The following is an 18,701-nucleotide window of genomic DNA, read 5'->3' on the forward strand; positions in this document are numbered from 1 at the left end:
ATCAAAGAATCTTGAAATGGAGAGTTATGTCTTCCTAATGCCCAGAATTCACACGTATTTTGTGTAATGGAATATGAAGTTTTATAGCCCTTGCAGTGTTTTATTCCAGCTCATGAAATCTGGACTTTCCAATTACTCATGTAAACACTCTTACCTGAATTAGCAGAAGTGGTATGGTTTCCTCTTTATCTATTAAAAAATCAAGGTATTTCCTACTAGTAGTACTGAACTGTAGTATTCATTTGTCCCAAGACTACACTCTTAATTTTCTGTTTAAAACTTGACTGTAAAACTTTGTGACTTTTCTGGTAATGTGGTTTAATTGTGCTTCTGTATTGGAATATACTGTGTTATCTGGAGATGAATGCTTTATTAACACTATGTAGGTACTGGAAAGAAAGCTAACCCAAATGTATACTTTATTCAGAGGCAATACCAAAGAGACCACTGTACAACAATTTTAGAGGGGAAAAGACAAAAAAACTTTAGACACAGACATTTCAATAAATATGAAGTGTGACTACAGAATGACACAGTGATGTAATGATGGATTTCTAATCTTCCCCTCTGTTTAAAACATGTAGCAGGAAGTATGTTCTCTTGGATGGCTTGAAAGTGCTTGGAAGTGTTTTGGATGTTTGATTCAGTAACTTGTATTCTCAATCTTTCTACTCCCAAGGACTGGCATTGAAGTAAAGGCCTTATTCTGAGATGCACCAAATCATTGATTTCAGAGCAGTTTGCACTCAGTTACTCTGAGAAATGTGGGCAGAGTGCTGCTGAAGTTCAGATTGTTTTGGGTTTTTTTGTTAGCACTTTGTAACACTTACTCTGTTGAGCTTTATTGTAATAATAAGCTACTGTAACTAACAGGACTGCAAAGCTGTGACTCAAGTGACAGCTCAGTTCAGAAGCAGTGATGTTTGTACAGGGGAAAAACTGATTCTAGATGAGATAGTAGAGGTCAATTCATTTCATCTTCCTTTGGAGAAACTAGAGATGACCTACATTTTTTTATTTAGTTCATATCTTCCTTTCCCACACTTGGACTAATGATAAGCTGTGTTTCTTTTAGAACCACATTTTAAACATGCCTGGTTTTGGTGTCTTTTTTTTTTTTCTATGTAACTTGAGAGCTGTTTCTGGTCTGTAAACTTTTTATGTGTCTTCTTTTACTCTGATTTTGGAGATAATTGCCATTATTTAGCCTTTGAAAGAGTGAGGAGTGTAAATTAGGAATACTTTGCTGAGCCAAGCTTTGCACCACCGATTGTGTGGAAGAAACTTTGCAAGGCAATGTTAGCATGCAGTCCCGGTGTTTCTTCTAATGAAAATGCGTGCTTTGCCTCAGGGGCATTTGAGCAGGAATCTGTTCATACAAATGCAGCAGAATTTGAATTTGTACCATGTCTTCTCCCACACTGAAACCCATAAGGCTTCACAGAATCAAATTATATCGTAACAAGATTGCAGTAAATATGTAAATGATGAAAGAGAGGCAGGAAAAAAAGAAAAAAAGCAGCAAGTAATTCCACAAGCAAGGGAACTTATAAATACTGGCTTCCAAGAATTTGTGGGTTGTGGTTTGATTCTCAGAAGTCTTACAAGCTGCATGCTCTGATCAAGGCTTTTTCTGCATCTGTAATGTTTATAACATCTTTCTATCAAGTGAATTTATTGAGTATGCACAAACTACATTTCAGAAATTTCCTGCATAGAGCGTGAGTAGAATTTTGTTCTTCCTGCCATCCTGCAGTTCTGGTGAAATTCTCTGTAGCTTCATAATGATGATAACTCTGTTCTGTAAAATTCATTGAAACTGGACAGGGGGTTGATAGTTGGTTTGGAAGGATGGAGAGACAGACAGGTAAACACCTGAAACTGACTGTATTAAAAGCAAAAATAAACATATTCAGATCTGAGGGTCGCATAAGTATCTTTTCTCAGAACCAAGCTAATGGTTTTGTCAGGTGAGATTTATGATGAAGTGTATAAGGAGGTTTTTTTAATGCACAGGAGCTGGCTAGGTCAGGTCTGAAGCACAGAGTTTCATATGTAAATACATAAATACAGACACAGATATAACTGAAAACCCATGTATGCTGTCTCCTTGAAGCAAATAAGTATAAAATATACCAAAGAGGAAATATTTAGTGAGGTAGTTTGAAAAAATGCATGTTGAAAACAAGGAGAACAGCTGAATTCTAAAACTAAAGAAAACTCTGCAAAGTGTTTGAAGTTAAGATGTGAGACTGTCAATGAAATTTTACACTGAGTGGACTGACAAGAGTTGGGAATTCTGAAGTCCACAAAAAAAGATGAATGTGACAGTTAAATGGATTTTGATTACAATGAGCAACAAAACTACAAAAAGTTTATGAAGTTAATCTGAAACTTGTGGAATAGAGATCCTGTTGGCTGCAGAGAAAATCTATGTTTGGTTCAGTTGAGAGGAATGCAAACAGCAGGCATAAAACAATCTATAACATAAGAGTGGGATAGAAGGATACTTGTTATGGAAAGTTGTTCTAATGCAAAAGAGAAAGCAGCTTCTGTGTGACACCAGAATTGTGGAATACTTTTGCTGGTTCTTTTTGAAAGACAGCTTTTTCAGAATTGATGACAGATACTATACCCGGAGGAATATTTACCATTCTCAATGGGAAGAAGAGGAGAGAATTAAAAAAGTACCTTAGTAAGTTTTTCAGAAACATTTTCCCCCCTCACTGTAGCTGTCACATCACAACACCCTTTGTCCTTACAATTGATTTGTGAGTGGGAGCAGCAGCCACCAGTAAAAATACAAAAAAGCAAACGTGCCAAAAAAGAGTATGAGACCTCCCAGGACCTAACTTGTCACTGTTATTTAGACTCTCTCTGTCCTTCCACAGGCTGGAGAAATGGCATGAGGATCACCAATTCATTTTGGCAGGCTCTGATCCCTAAGTAAGCTCACAAAAATAATTCTAAAGGATTCTAAAAAGTACCTCTCACTTCTGTTAGATAATTTACCCTCTTCTTTTCATTAGTTAAAATGTTTTGTATTTTTTAATGCTGCTAAGGTCAGTCAGCATTATGAGGAGTAGGAGGATAGTTTTTCCATCTAAGCTGAAGTGGTTTAAAGGATGCTTTGTGTGTGCAGGTTCATGTATGTCTGCCACATAACAGCCAGCTCTTGGGTTGAAAGCAATAGATGTTGGAAATGTCAGTGCTGGAAGGAAAACTTTCAAATTTTCATGATTCATGGTTTGCATCAGTGCTTGTAAAGCATAAAAGTGACCTATTTCACAGTCTGAAACTTTTGCAGATAGATGGCACATTTTTGGTAGAAGTTAAGAACCCTAAACTGACCTAGATTGTCTCTATTGCTCACTGTCTTTTGTAGACAGGTAGAAATATTGTCTCTGAGCAATCACATTACTGGTTTGCAGGTGTATGACATTTTTTGGTTCATCTAACTGCCAGATAAATAACAGAAAAGAGGAATGCACACAAAGCTTTCTCCCGTCTTGAAATAAAGAAGGAGCAATTTTCAAATCCATTATAAATCCATTCCTCATGTCTGTTTTTTGTTTGCCTTTACCATCTCCTCAATGCGTTCTGTGAAAGCAGCAGGGAAGGTTTCAGGATGTAAAGAGACTCAGTAACTCAATCTTCTCGAAGGAGAGCATTGCCACTCATTTACTGTGATTTCCGATACAGTTTGAGGGTGAAATGTTTTAAGTAAAATTCAGCCAAGTCTCATTCCTTACCATGCTCTTAGGCACTACCACAGAGCACTGTCAGAAGACTGTATTTAGGTTTATAACATATGAACATAAATTTATATGTACTTATACACGCATATATGTCACAGAGACAAAAGCACACAAAAAATACGCAAATCAATTTAAAGAACCTTTTTTTAAATATACTTCACAAGATCTGTGTGAATGTAAACATTGGTGAAACTTGTGCAGCAGAAGTCACTGTAGGCACTAGCATTTTGACCTCTTAAATAAAACTATGCAGGATTACATCTTTCACTGAAAATGAAACGGATGTTTAAAAATTTGTGGAATTTTGATTACTGCTTCTTAGCCTAGCACAAAAGATGCTATAAATTGCCTAACAGATTTGTGCATGAGACATATTATATATGACACCACATTATTGAGTTCCACTATTTAATGAAAGACTACCTATTAAAAATTTTTTTAGGTAAACAGGGAATCTCTTGGATGTAGCCTTAATGGATGGAAATAATAAGGAAATCATCAGTTTACATATATGCAAGCAATAGTTTATATATATTGTTAATAGCATTTGTATGGTTAACAGTGTTGATAACCTACTGAACCCCATTAAAATCTTTGAATGTTGTGTAAGACAGAGAGCTCTGTAAGGAATAAGGCACAAAATATCCTTCTGCACATCCAGCTGTTATGGACTTCCACATTTCTATGCTCACTCTGACTATAACCTCATGTTCACAATGTGAAAATAAGAGTTGTGCATAGCTGCTCTGACAATAACCATATTCTCAGAATGCTGTGGATGGCTTTAATAATGTTTCACTATGTTCCACTCACCCTCATTTCACCTTAGATTTAATGCAACTACAGACTAAATAGATGAAAAGGTTCATATAGTTCAAGAATTAACGTCAGGTTAATAAAAACACATTGTAAGGTGCCCATCTGTGAGCATCTTCCATTCTTTTCGCTGATACAGATTATGTTTATTTTGTACAGAACATTAGAATAAATAACACAGTAATAATACTGTATTATTAATACCTCTTTTTTTGGTATTAATCTGTGCTTAAGTGCCAACTGTTGATGCTTTTTAAATGGTCTCTTCCTGTACCTGAATACTGAAGTGCTACAAATGTGAACTGCCCAGCTAATGTCCCGATCCATTGTAACTAAGTAAGTAAAATGCTGGTGTGGACTAAAACATTTTCCAACATAAACCTGAAAAACAGCAACAACAACAACATGCAAAACAAACTGGTATGTGGACTATATCCACCAGAGAAATAGAACTTAAAAGACAAATGGGGAGAGAGAAAATATAGTCACAGATATCTTCTCAAAAGTTCCAGAGTGATTAATTCTCGGTGACAATCAGGCAAAAAGATTGCATTGTACCAGTCACAGACACTGGACAGTTCTTGCCTGCTTCAGAAGAGGAAAACCACCTGTGTAGTTCAAGCCAGTTTTTTGGTGTCATAATCACATCAATATCCTTTTCAGAGGCAGAATTACCATCCAGTGGATCTCAGTTCACAGAACATCACAGTTACACTCACTCCACCTACTCAGTCACCTCTAGAATTAGGTACAATGTGTGCACACGTCTGAATTCGTTATGGAAGAGTCACTGGGCTTCCTGTTGTCATAGCTTGGTAGTGACTTTTCCTCTTTCATTCTGAAATGGTGTGAGAGTCCTTAATTTTCAGTTTATGCTGTCTTTATGGCTGCTTCGATCTGTATTGTGATTGTTTAGTTCTTGATTTTTCCACTGAATGCTTGTTCCATTCATGGGCACCGAAGTCACCAGACTCTTAGACTGGGAGCAGCAACAGCAAAGACATGACTGGAAATAAATAAAAAATAATAAATAAATAAATAAATAAAAAGTTAACACAAATCTCTCAGTTCTGTGCAGACTGCCAGCCATATTTTTCATTCAGAAATGACAGATAATTCTAGCTGAATAGAGTGGTAGCTATACTCAGGGAAATTTTTATCCTAGGACATAAATGGTTGTTGTGATTGAGCACCACAAATGCAGCAAATTAGGCCCAGCCTGTGCCTCTTATTGAAGAAAAACTTTCACAGTATGAAAAGGGAAAATTGTTTGACTAAGGTAAATAGATTGAGAACTCACAAAATTCAATACATGTTGTTAGGTGCTCGGTTGATTGTTTTTTCACCCTCTTTATCACTGTTCACAAACTTAGGGATCAGGATGCTGCTTAGCATGGAAGAGAAAAGAAGAAAAATTCCCCAGCCCGTGACTTAGCTCTCTTCTCAAATCTTAGAAGAAGACAAAACTTTTTTGAAAAAGGTTCAGTGAACATACTGAGGTGTAACATTTTGCACAGTTAGGAATAGAAGCTGACTTCTTATTTACCATGTGAAAATGCTCCCTTAAAATAGTTAGTAAATCTGAGCAGGCTACAAACGGGTATTCCCTAGTCTAATAATTCTTTACATTTTTTTCAGTAGCTTGTATTCTGCCTATTATCAGACTTAAAGTTTAGTGGTACAGTCCTGTTATCTTTTGTTTTTCATTGTGGATAAAGCTATTTCAGTCTTCCCTTTCTATTTCATTACTTTCCTTACTCTCATTTTTTTCTTCCCATGTTGCCTTTAATAGGTGGACAGGAACTTGCAGAGGCACATTGTCACAAGGAAATTATTTTAGCATTTAAATATGTTTGTATGTGTAGGAACTGGAAAATGCAGGTAGAAGCCATAATGCATATTTAATTGCCAAAGTCAACTCAGGTGCCTGATTTGGTATTCAAGCCTGAAAATTTTCGTCATTAATGAGATTGTTTAATGCAGGCAGCTTGGTGTCATCAAGAGTGGAAAATTGTTATCAACCAAATTCTATTTCATGTGCATGTCACATGCAGATAAATAGTATTTACAAGAGCATGTCTATCTCAGTTTACACATATGAGGACTGTGTCAAACTTATTTATTGGTTTAGTATTTCAGATAAAGTGGATAGTTTCACTTTCAGCTTGGTATGTGTGCTATGTGAGCTGCTAGCTGCTAAACCAGACAATTTATAATCTTTCATTCCTTTGCATGCCTCTTCTCCCAGCTGTTAAAAATAGATAAGAGCCAAGTGGTTCAATACAGTTAGTTAACTGGACATAAAATCTTATCAGGAGAAGCTTACCTGGAAACAGTTTTTAAACTTCTTGCTCACAAAATATAGAGCTATGGGGTTTATACAAGAGTTCATGGTTGCCAGGTTGATGCTGATGTAATCCAAGGGCAGCAAGAAACTAGGTAAGAGGAAGAAAAACATTTAAGCAGTTCATATGCTACAGAAGCATTCATGTTCCTTGTGGTTACAGCCTCTTCCGTAACACAAACTAATTCTCTCTCACCTAGCTCCCTCAATGTAATCTTGTACCATGCCATGTCTATAATAATCTGTCTCACAGATGTTCAAAAAATCCAGAGCAAAGTGATTGAAGTGGTGACAGACAACATTTATTGAGAATATGCTACGCCATTAAAACTGAAACTGCTGAAAATGGATGCAGCTTAAAATTAATAAACACCACAGTTGCATTGCACAGTGACATTCCTCATATAAATTCTAAGCATGCAGCATTATATTTTTTCAGTACAAACTATTGGCATAGAAAATGAAGTACCTGAGCAGTTCACATCTGCTGGGGTCTTTTTCATTGTATACCATTTTCTTCAAAATCCGGCTCAGATGGAGAGGGAACCAGCAAAGAGCAAAAATCACGACTAAACAGAAAACTGTCTTGGCAACTTCTCGGCGCTAGAAGAAGGAGATAAGAGTATATACTGAGTGCCTAATTCAGGTGACTGTACTTAGTAATGTTGGCAGCAAAGTCAGTAATATAGATAAATTATGAAAGGATTCCTAAAGTGAAGCTTCCAGGCTACCCAGTGTACTACTCTTTTTTTATGGGGTTTGTCACGTTCTTGATCCTGGCCATCCTCAACAGAACCTGCTCATCACTGAGTCTGGAGCAGCTGGAGCACACAGGTCATTGCTAGAATATTGTAGGATTCTCTTTGATATATTGTTATATAGAGAGATACTGCACAGTGTATTGATTTTGCTATGTGATCCTTACTATGAAATCCTGATGTTCTCAAATAAATAGCTCCTCTACAAACATTTTAGAAATGTCGGTATTACAGCTTAATCTTGTAATACTCAGGAAATAATTTCAATTTAATGGGTCTTTTATGTGGCTCTAGAGAGTTACAGATGTTTTAGTGGATTTTTGACAATGCATACCAGCAGTGTTTGGTAGGCATGGGTTTGATAAAGAGAAGCATATGAAGGGATAAGGATACCACTGTAATGTAACAGTGACAAGCACTTCAAAGTTCTGTCAGTAAAGAACTTGAAGTCAGATGAGTGATTACAGTCTTGTTAGGCTTTGAATATGACTATTATAGTTTCCTCTTTTTTATAATAGCAACTTTTATCAAAATATGAAAAGAATTGTGAATTAGACGTTAATGTGGACAAGGAGATAGGGAATTCAGAAGGAAGGAAGGAAGGAAGGAAGGAAGGAAGGAAGGAAGGAAGGAAGGAAGGAAGGGAGATAGTTAAAAAGGCAAGCATTTGTAAATTGTAAAGTCATCCTGCAGCAGCCAGTCTGAGAAGCTTGGTGGTCACTGCACTTCAGGATGGGAAAGGGTGGATTCCTCCATCTCCTAGTACATACCATTCTAGTTCTAATGGGTGGAGTAGCTTGTGTGTGGCCCTAGGACACACTGTGTTGCACTCCCAGGATCTGATGAGGGGAAAAAGTGGAGAATATGCACAACGGGAGGATTCTCCAGTCGACCCTGATCTGGAATGAACCAGCAGAGGAGAAATCTCTGACAGAACTGACTCTGATGCAGAGAGGACTGCTTTAGGGATTCACATCTGTGAATATGGAAGTTAAGAGAGTGGAATTTGAAGGGCTGATGTTAACACAGGGGAAAAGCTCCAGATTGTTTTTAAAATTTCAGTTAAGCGTTGAACATCAGACAGAGCTGCCAAACCAGCAAAGTGAGACCTGACGGTTCTGTGAGTGACTTTGTTCTGTGATCATTTGTTTGTTCTGTTCTCCTGTTGCTCTTTTCAAAGCAGCTACAGCAGTGGTACTGCAACAGTGCAATAACACTGAGAAACAAAATCCACTCTTTTCTAAACTAGGTTATTCTACAATTGCATTTTATATGAAACTACAGTTACATATCAAAGAGCGCCAAAAGGAGGGAGGATCCATGGAGTCATATCTTTATACAGAAAAAGAAACATTTTTTTGGCAAATCTTTGTAGTTTAATTTCAAAGCACTTAGCCAGTAGAGATTTGAGGTTAAAGAGCAGGAGAGCACAACTGTCAAACATAAGAAAGAAAAGGGTTCACTTCCTGAGCACAGTCTTCAATGCCTCCTTATACTATGATTTAGTCTTTTGTTCCAGGTTTAAATGAATGCCTTAACATCATAAATAACCCACATCCTCACTTTCTACTTCTGTAGCTTACTGTATTTAAGTACACTTTGAAATATTTCTCATGTAACCCACAGGGAGAAGAACAATATTTTCACACATTGGTGTTTCTAATGTATTTACCTGCTTCAGGTGTTCACTGAGAGCAATTCTCAAGTTGCTGTTTCTTCTGTTCAACATTTCACAAGTCATTAGCGTATAAAAGATGGCAGTACATGCCAGTGGCATGCAGAAATAGAAACCAAACAGCCACCAATCCTTTGCATCTTTGTAAAACTGTAGATAAGGGAAAGAAAAGAGCAGATATGTTCTTATGATTCGATGCAAAATACCACAGAAAGATCTTGGATAAGCATGACGGTACACTGGTATCTGTCTGTTTGCTTATTGTTGGTCTCTTTTTGACTAACATCAAAATAGGGATTGTGGCAGTGTAAACATTTACTTCACCCTACAGATAGCCTGCCTGTATGTACCTTTGTTGCAATCTGCCTTGGGTTGGAATTAATTTTTTTTGGTAGTACTTTCTGAAAATTTATACTCATTCATGAAAACTGGAATACAGTTGCATGAAAAAGACATGCCAAAATGTAGACAGTGTCAGTCTGAGATAACAAATCTTACTAAAAGCGTGTCTCAGGAAATGCCATTTACCTCTACTGCTTCTGTCCTGATTCCAAAAAAGGAAAATTCAAAATGTCTTGTAAGTTTAATCACCTTTTGTTATCAGTGAAAAGGTTGGCAGTTGGTTTGCTTATGCACTGGGCAGATAGGAGCCACTTCATAAGTGTTTGTCTGATATGTGCAAAGCTTAGGGATGGCTTCCAGTGGTACAGTTACTTTTAACCCTTTGACTGCCATTCACACCATTTGCTTTTTGTGACAGGATGCTGAGATATTGATAGAATAGCAGTACTTTGCTCTGTGTAATTTGAAGTATTAGCTGTGATGTAAGCAGTGCTGTAAGTATTTATGTATTGTGGGAAATACTACATTTGACCAAATATTTAAAATTGTTCTTCTCTGTAGAGGATCATGTTTTCAGACTTCAGAAAATACTGTATCTTGTTTTTTAATTTTTATGCTCAGCCAAAAGTATGCACTGAAATATGGCATTTTAAATACTTCCTGTGTCTAGGTTATTAGTATAAAAGGGATGTGTCACTCTTTCCCCCAGCTTGTTTGTTCCTAGCAGATGTGCTCTTGTAACATCACAGTTCCCACACCAAATGTCAAAATTCTTATGCCTGAGGATTTTATGAATCCTCTTTGAAAAAGTCAAACTTTTGACATCATATTTACATTTAAAACCAAACAGCTCTAAACTTCCGAAAGATGAAAAAAAGTTGATACAATTCATATAGTGATGTTTAATAATGTTACTTTAAAAATCTACTTCAGTTACATTAGAAAGTTGATTTACTAAGAAAAAAGTTTTGGTTTTTTCCCTCTGCCCCAATACAGCTGCATATAGAATTTTCTAGTTTAGATTATGCTGCTGATTTCTAGGCCACAATCCCACCTCACTCTGGGACACTGTGTTGTGTTGATTAACTTGTTTCCTCCTCCTCATTAGCCTCCTCCCTGAGGAGGGGCTACAGTCTCCTGCATAGTTGCACTTTCCTTGGGGGCAGAATTTCCCCGCTGGGAGCAGAGCTTTTGCCAGCAGAAAACCGGAAAACAACATGCCTCGTATTTGAGGACTTTGTACTGAGGGCAAATGTAATTACTGCTCCTTCTGCAGAGAAAAGGATTACAAATACATGGAGACAATTATCTTTTGCATGGCAAATTCCTCCAAGTCAGGCTAGAATCATGTTGGCTGGACAGTACAAAATGTGTACTGCTGAATCCATGCCATATTTACAAGGAAAACTTTGTGTCCTATCAGTGTTCCAGCTTTCATGAGCATTGCCTGTTGGTCAAGAAAACACACGAAAGGTCTGTGTCACAGCCCTGACCAATGCATCACTTCTGGAGGAGGACCTGGCCTCGCGGAGTTATAAAACCTACTCAAAAATGTCTGTAAATGATTAATTGAGGAATCTGAGTTTCACAAAGCTTACATCAAAGACAAAAATGGGTTGATTGAAGAGAAGTACACATTCTTTTGTTTTTCTTGAAAGCGCACATGGAACTGGTTTTCTACAGGAAATGTGCATTTTAAACAAATTTCCTAGTGCACTCGGCCTCTTGGGAATCATGGTCTAGCATGAATCTTTTAAATCTTTCAAAGATAGTTTTAAACATGAATAAAGCTTCTATTAAAAACAGAAGTTAATAATAAATCCTTCCTGAAGTTTAGAAATTGTTTATTGTGGTGTTTGTGGTAGTAAATACTATAGCTAAGGTTAAAATGGTCTTTCCACTTTAATCTCATGTTTGTACATGCTTGCAACACATTAAAATGCAAAGCTCTCCATTTTGACTGACACATCCAACATTTACTCTCAGCTTGGACATAATTGCTGGTTTGTTTCCTTAAAAATCAGACTGCTGTGGGACTGGGGAGATTGGCACTTTTGAATTATACTGAGCAAGTAAGAGATACTAAGGAAATGCTAGGAAAACAAACCAAGCTATTCTACTTGGCACATTAAGAACAGAACAATAATCATTAAAGTTAGCATGCCTGTGGAAGACCTGAACTATAGTGTTTTTGAGAAGAGGGAAGAGAAGACTATTCTTTTTCTTAGGGAGAGAGGAAGTGAAGAGTGTCCAGGCAATTTGTGGAGAAAAACAGCCATTAGAGAAGGGAAATTTGCTGCAGTGTGTAATTCATAAATCACAGTCTTCTAACTACAGTATGTACAGTCATATAGACTGTGGAGTTTAGAAATAAAAATATAATAAGCTCTGGGAAATTCCACTCCATCTTTACCTGCATTAATTCTTTCCATTAGGGAATTCCTTTTGTCTTCTCTTTCAATTATCTCTTGCTCTTTCTACCATCCCTACAGTCTGTGTAACCATACCAAAGTCAGGGACATTGCTCTGAAAAACTAAGCATGCACACTTTTTATTTTCTAAAATTCGTAGCTCCACTTTACCCTATCCTTCCCAATTCTAGGCCAAGGCATGTTCTGGTCCAATAAAAGCAGAAGCGCCAGACATTCAAAAAAGAGAAACTTCTTACTCTATTATGAAAAAATCTAGTCCAGAAAAAAATGCTGAGCTTTCTCAAGACTTATGATCTGGTGCTATCTGCCTTCTCTGCAACAAATCAGAATGTTACTCTTCCTTTTTCATTACTGGATGAATGGTCCCTGGCCTTCACAAATTAAAAAATTAAGGCATTTCCTCATTGTAAGGCCAGGCGGAAAACCACTATGCCCCTATGCAGTAATTTATTGATTCTGTAGTGACTTCTCACCTGAGCTGCTTTGCAGAAGCTGATGTGGGTATTGGCACCTCTTAATCTGCTGGAGCACAGAGGGTGAGGGGTAGGAATGTGCCAAAGCAGCCTCGTGTGTCTCAGGCACTCCTCTTGCTCTTGAGCTGCTGTATCTAATGACAGCTAACACTGCACGAGCACCTAGCTGGAGGTGTGTGTCTGTCAGCTTTGTAGTCATGATTTCTTGTAAACTACAGGATTATTTTTTATTTGACTTTAATGCATGTAGCATGGCCCCACCCTTTTCTTTGTGTGCCAAGAGAGCTCACTACTGCATGGAAAAGGATGACTAATCACGGTAAAACGTGTTTTGACATTTACAAGCTCCAAGGTGTTGCACCTTGAAACACAAAACCTTTCAAGGCTCTGGCTACCCTGATACATCTCTTGTTTGTACTTTAAGCAGGCCTGAATTGCAGATGTCTGTAGTAAGACTCCTCAGTAGCAAAGAAATGAAAATGCTGTAAAGCCCCATTTAATCTCTCTGGCTGAAAGCAGAGACAAGTCACTGTGAACATAAGATCCTCTTTGCACCAATACACATCAGAATACATTTTGCAGTTTAATGCATGAATAAATCCTATTATCATCCAGTATCTTAATTGTCTAACACATATACTGTGGGTTCCAAAAAGAGGAGACAGGATGTTACTTACCAACATGAAATCGTTTGTAGGTTTGAGCATGCAGGTAACATAACTTGCATCCTTGTATCTGAAAGGTACCACAGCAAAGCCAATTGCTTCTGGGATGGCCAGTATGAAGGACAGAAGCCAGATGGAGAAAATTTCAATAGCAGTGATCATCGGGATTCCAATTCCCTGAACACGGCTCCAGGACGCAACTGCTCTGTACCTGAAAGAGACAGGCATTCGTTTCCAGCCCTCAGTTTCCTTCTTAGAAGGTCACGGTTCAATGTCATATGGCAAGTAAGATCCTAAAGCTGACATCTGAGACTCGTATTACTTGTTTTTTCTGCCTATTCCAGGGCCTCTGCCTGCTGTCAAGTCACCTAGGACATAACAGGGCACATCAAGGGGTGGAGAGCAGAGAGCCGGCTGCTCCTGTTCTGCTTGGGTGTGGGATTGTGTGGAATTCTGCTAGGTGGACTGCACTAATGATTTCTAATTAAAGTAGGCAAGGTTTGTGAGGACAGACTGTATCTTTCACTAGATAACTGATATAACAGAGGAAAAAAAGCTTACAGGCACACAACCATTCTAACAGATACAAAGCATCCATCTCAGCAGTGCTATCCAAAGTGAAGCTATCAGCTTCCAGGGAATGAAAGACTGGGAAAATACTCTCGATGAAGTGAAAATGCATTTGTTCTGTTTACACTGTTCAGTGAACTGTGAGGATCTTTCTACTCTACTTGTCTCTCAGTTTTCAAGGAGCTTGTAGAAATTTATTAGCTTTGAGACCTCAATCTTTCCATCAGCTCTGGTCAGAAGGTTGTAAAATTATTCAGAGAAGACTGATAGGCATAGAATACAGAGTGCAATCCAGTCCATAAATTAAAATTTCAGTAGCAGATGTAACTGTTGTCCTGCAATAACTGCAGTAAACGACTTAGCATTTCCAACAATTTAGTAAAGACAGAATCAATGGAAAGAACCAATATTATTTTTTGATCTTGTAATAATCTGAAATTCATGCTGGAGAGCTCTTTGTCATTAATGATGTAACAGCTTCTGAACTGCTTATTTTACTTCCCTAAAATAATAGGACCTTCCCATTTGGAATTACAGTGCTACAGGTATACATCATGGCATCCACTGATGAAATAGTCTTCTTTAGTTGAGCAGAAAAAAAGTCAAGAAAGTTCATCTGCTTTAAAAAAAGTCAGATTAAGAAGTGAAATACTGGATTTTGAATATTTGAGATGGAAGGAATAAAGAGCTTCTGACGGGAAATCATTTGTTGAGGGCTACAGGACGTAGGCTACAGAGATCAGGAAAATTTAGTTATTAAAAGGTTTCTCAGTCGTCCTTTAATGAATACAGTAATATAGGATTCACACACAAAGTATTTCTTCTGATTTCTTGTATCACACCCTGTTTTTAGTTTGGAAGTGTGCTTATTAACTGGATGGAAGACTTGGGAGTTCCATCCCCTGTAGCCTCAGTGTTAGAGGAAGGACAATGCCTGAGTGCAAATCCAGGCTTAAGCCCCTCACAAAAACTTCAGCAAGCATTGTTACCCAATATCACTGGAAGGTGTCAGAGCCTGGTGTGCCATCATTCCTGCAGAAACCAGACTGGAAACCTTTGCCTTGATATCTACAGCAGTGTCATGCACAGCAGAGTCACAGCTGTACTACAGACAGGCTCTCAGGGCATCATTTCTACAGAAATGTGTGTATAAATACTTCGAGCATAATAAAGTAAACTACAACTTGGACTTGCAAATTAAAAATAAAAATGTCTTCTAAAAGCATCCTTATCTTCAAAAAATGTGAAAAAGGAGGGAGGCAATGGTTTGCTCATGGGGAGAAGGTCTCTGAGATCAGAATTCTGAGACCATCAAAACAAATAAAACTATTCTGAGAGAATTAAGAAAGAAATATCCAGTATCATATCTTCTCACAAATATTCATATTAAAATCTAAAATTAATTTTAAATGATTTGTCACCCTGTCATATTTCATTTTGCCAAATATCAAATTTTGGCTTTCATCACAAAGTTGAATATTCATAGAAACTTAACCTTTCACGCAAATGGTCACGTATTTGTGAACTTTGGAAATTTAACAATCAGTGCAAAGTTTACTTTCTACAGACTGGCAATTTTACAGTCATTTCTGTCAGCTGCACAGGTTCCTAACCCCTCCTAGACTGACTGATGCTCTTAGCAAACAGGTGCTTGTACACTGTATATATTTTTCAAGTAGCAAATGTAAAGCTTGTTTCGTGTTACGTCTGTAACTATATAAGTGACAACCAATGGGTTGCAAATTGTGAATCCAATTATTTCCTTTGTTGCATTTTTGTACCTGTTCTTTTGAGTTACATCTGTTTTGCACATGAGAGGATCACTATGCACAGCAGTAAGGATTTGGGTCCTGTATGTATTTTACTGATTTTTTTTTTCCAGTTTACAGTTCAGATAACTCTCAAATAAGGAATTATTGGCTGAATAATTTTATGAATATTTTCAGCTAAAACATAGGAAGTTCAGTAATTGGATCAGAATTTGCTGAATGCCTATTAACCTGCAATTACTTGGTCTCTTTACTCACTGCTGTAAGAGTGGTTTGAAAAACAGTGGTAGTAATAATAATTTTAGTAGTAATAATTTTTCAAGTGGGTGTTCTGTGAGTTATGTAATATAGAGGATCTTTGTCTAGCCACAAAACTCCCAAAATTAAGAGTGAGAAAGTACTGAAGGGTTTATTTCCCTCATACTTGGAAAACACAGGATATCTGCCAGGGAGCTGACATAAAATACATACATAATGCATTGCATTTAATTCCTCACTCTAAAATATGTTGAGATTTGTCTAACTTTCCTTTTTTTCAGTTTATTTCCCTCTTGTCTCCAATCTTGTCTAAACTATTCACTTTTTTTTCCAGGTCACTTCCTGTTCTCTGTTTAATGGTGTGGCTCCTCTTCTCTCTCCCCTTTTCCTTATTGACTGCTCATGTATGTGCTGGCAACTTGTATACATACATACGATGAACTATTTTGCACTCTTACCTAGTTATAACATGTTTAAAGCATTTATTTCAGAAGGACATCTTGTCTGGATCTGAGAACATCAGTAGGTGCTTTTGTTTTCCTATTCCTTTTAGCTGCATTGGAAAATTAGATGTTCAAATGGCCCCATAATATAACATGTTTCTGTTGTGCAAGTATCATCAGCCCTTTGTAAGAGTGAAAAGCAATGCAGGAAACATAAGAGACAAGATCAAGCACATAAGCACGCTGTCAAGATGAGTGCCAGTATAGTTTCTAACTGTTCCTGCTGTTGATGATACCGAACTGTTCTGCTTTGTTAATAGAGACCACAGCTGTTCTTCATTTTATGCAAATGTCTTAATACAATGAAGCTCTTAGGGTTTTATTTTAGTGGCAAAATCTCAACTTGTCTCATAAACTTACTGGAAGTTGGTCCACATAAAAATATCTACCTTAGAATTAGTGTTCTATGCATTATGCTATGCAGAGGGGGCAAGAAGAGGGTGTGTACACATGAAATGAGATCCATATCTTCACTTTTCTTCTTCAACCCTTTTCTTAATCAATATCATTATGGCCAAGACATAAGCGAGAGTAAAAACTCAGGCAGGGCAATATCTTTCCTCTTAGTCACACTCAGGGACTGTTTTGCAAAAGAGTCACACTATGGTCACCATCATGACCTAGAGTTTAAAAATGCCTGAGGGGCATCTGAGGCAAATGTGAGCTTCCTCGGAAGGGTGAATGGCTGGCTTTCTGTCAGCCTCTTAAAACCCTCTCCACATGTGAGTGGCCATTGTTCTCCTTGGGCACGCACAGTTAAACCTTAGTACACTGTCAGGGCAAGTCACTCGAGGGCAGTAGTAATGAGGGGAGTTTCACAGTAGAGTGTAGTTAGCACAGGGAACCATCCTGATAGCAAAAAAAAAAAAAAAATCCTGCTCTAAATTAAGGCTGTAGTCTGCAACAGGGACAGAGAGTCAACAATGACCAAAACTATGGGTAAAGTTTCTGGGTTCACTGTAACAATTGACTCCCTCTTTTTCTGTGTCATAGAATGCAATATATAGACACCCAAAATAGTCATAAACAAGATAGTTTTCAGGAGCTTTTTTAAGCAAGAGTTAACTCACCTATAGACCAGAAACAGTCCAGCTGTGACAGCACACTATTTCATATTTACTCATTTTCCATTCTAAAAAGCAACCATTAGCTGATGTGGAATTTTGTATTAGTGTGAAAATGCAGCTTCCAGTGCCCAGCCTGGAGCTTTCATGGTGATTGAACCTAGATTCGGTTCTTGTTAGCCAATATCAGAATCTGGCTCTATACATCAGTTTTCTAACACTCATCCTCTGCAGCCACTTACTAGAGTAGCACCAGATGATGAAGAGTATGTCCTCAGCAAAGTGTCTAAGCTAGGGGAGGAAATTAAATAGTCTGAGTCTGATCCCATACAAGATTTTATACTCAAATGGAAACAACATTTGGTTGTTGTGAGGATTAGCAAATCAGTCCTTGTAAAAATGTGCATGCATCTGCAAAAAGGTAGCTTCAGCTGAGTTACTTCCAATTTATTAAAATGTATATAACAGTGGAACTTCATCTAGTGAAACTGCAGTTGTCAGGAGTTATCTAACAAACTGTCTGTTTCATGTGCTTGATCTATGATTTATTCCTTAGAGTAGTCCATGGGATTTTATTTAGTGGTGGGCAGATATTGTTTGAGAAATGGAATTCTTTTTGTAGTTCTCAGACTCAAAACATGGAAGTAGAACAGTTGCCTGTATTACATTTTTTTGTTTGTTTCTGGCATTGGCTAATGAGGTAAGGAACTAATGCAGTAAGAAGCTGTATTTCAGGTATGGATACTACTAAGTGACTTATCCACTGCAAAGCTTGTACATTAGCTTCTTCAGTAAAGCCAAACCAAGATTAATTTTAAAGCTTCTTTGCATCCCTGTACTAATACACATAGTGCATTTTATTTAGTAGTATTTTCTGTATATCAGAGGTACTCATATTTTGGAGTAGAACACGATCAAGTAACTCAAGACATAAAACCAACTTTTACAGAATTCAAGTGTTCATCTGCTATTGCATTTTATGTATGAAGGAAAAATAGCAGAGGCATTAATTTTCAAACTATCAAAGCAAGTTTCCAACTTCCAGTGTTTTTCAGTAAAGCTCTGTTAGTTTTAAAAGTTATCAAAATAAAACCTTGTTTATTGTCCATAGGCAGTGAGTTAAAAAACGAATTTTTAAGGCTAAAGATTATGATCTTGCTCAAATACAAAACAAACATGAGTTCGTATGAAAGAAGGAAGTTTGAATACTGAGTCAAATCCCAATAAATTTTTGTCTGGTAAAGGAAGTTGAAATAATGCTTTACTAGAGCTTT

At 37.4% G+C, this 18,701-nt stretch overlaps 1 protein-coding gene across 1 annotated transcript in view; it reads right to left on the reverse strand.

Annotated features, from left to right (window-relative positions):
• Positions 1-402: 402 nt before the first annotated feature.
• The window catches only part of EDNRA (endothelin receptor type A), a 33,667-nt gene continuing 15,368 nt past the window's right edge, over positions 403-18,701 (reverse strand). The window contains exons 4-8 of the mRNA XM_010412000.4: positions 13,276-13,474; positions 9,349-9,501; positions 7,388-7,521; positions 6,901-7,009; positions 403-5,580 (exon numbers count right to left, since the gene is read on the reverse strand). Coding sequence (XP_010410302.3) covers positions 5,440-5,580; positions 6,901-7,009; positions 7,388-7,521; positions 9,349-9,501; positions 13,276-13,474 — 736 coding nt within the window. The 3' untranslated portion in view covers positions 403-5,439. The remainder of the gene's footprint in view (positions 5,581-6,900; positions 7,010-7,387; positions 7,522-9,348; positions 9,502-13,275; positions 13,475-18,701) is intronic.

Source organism: Corvus cornix, chromosome 4 (genome assembly GCF_000738735.6).
Source record: "Corvus cornix cornix isolate S_Up_H32 chromosome 4, ASM73873v5, whole genome shotgun sequence".
Lineage (NCBI taxonomy): Eukaryota > Metazoa > Chordata > Aves > Passeriformes > Corvidae > Corvus > Corvus cornix.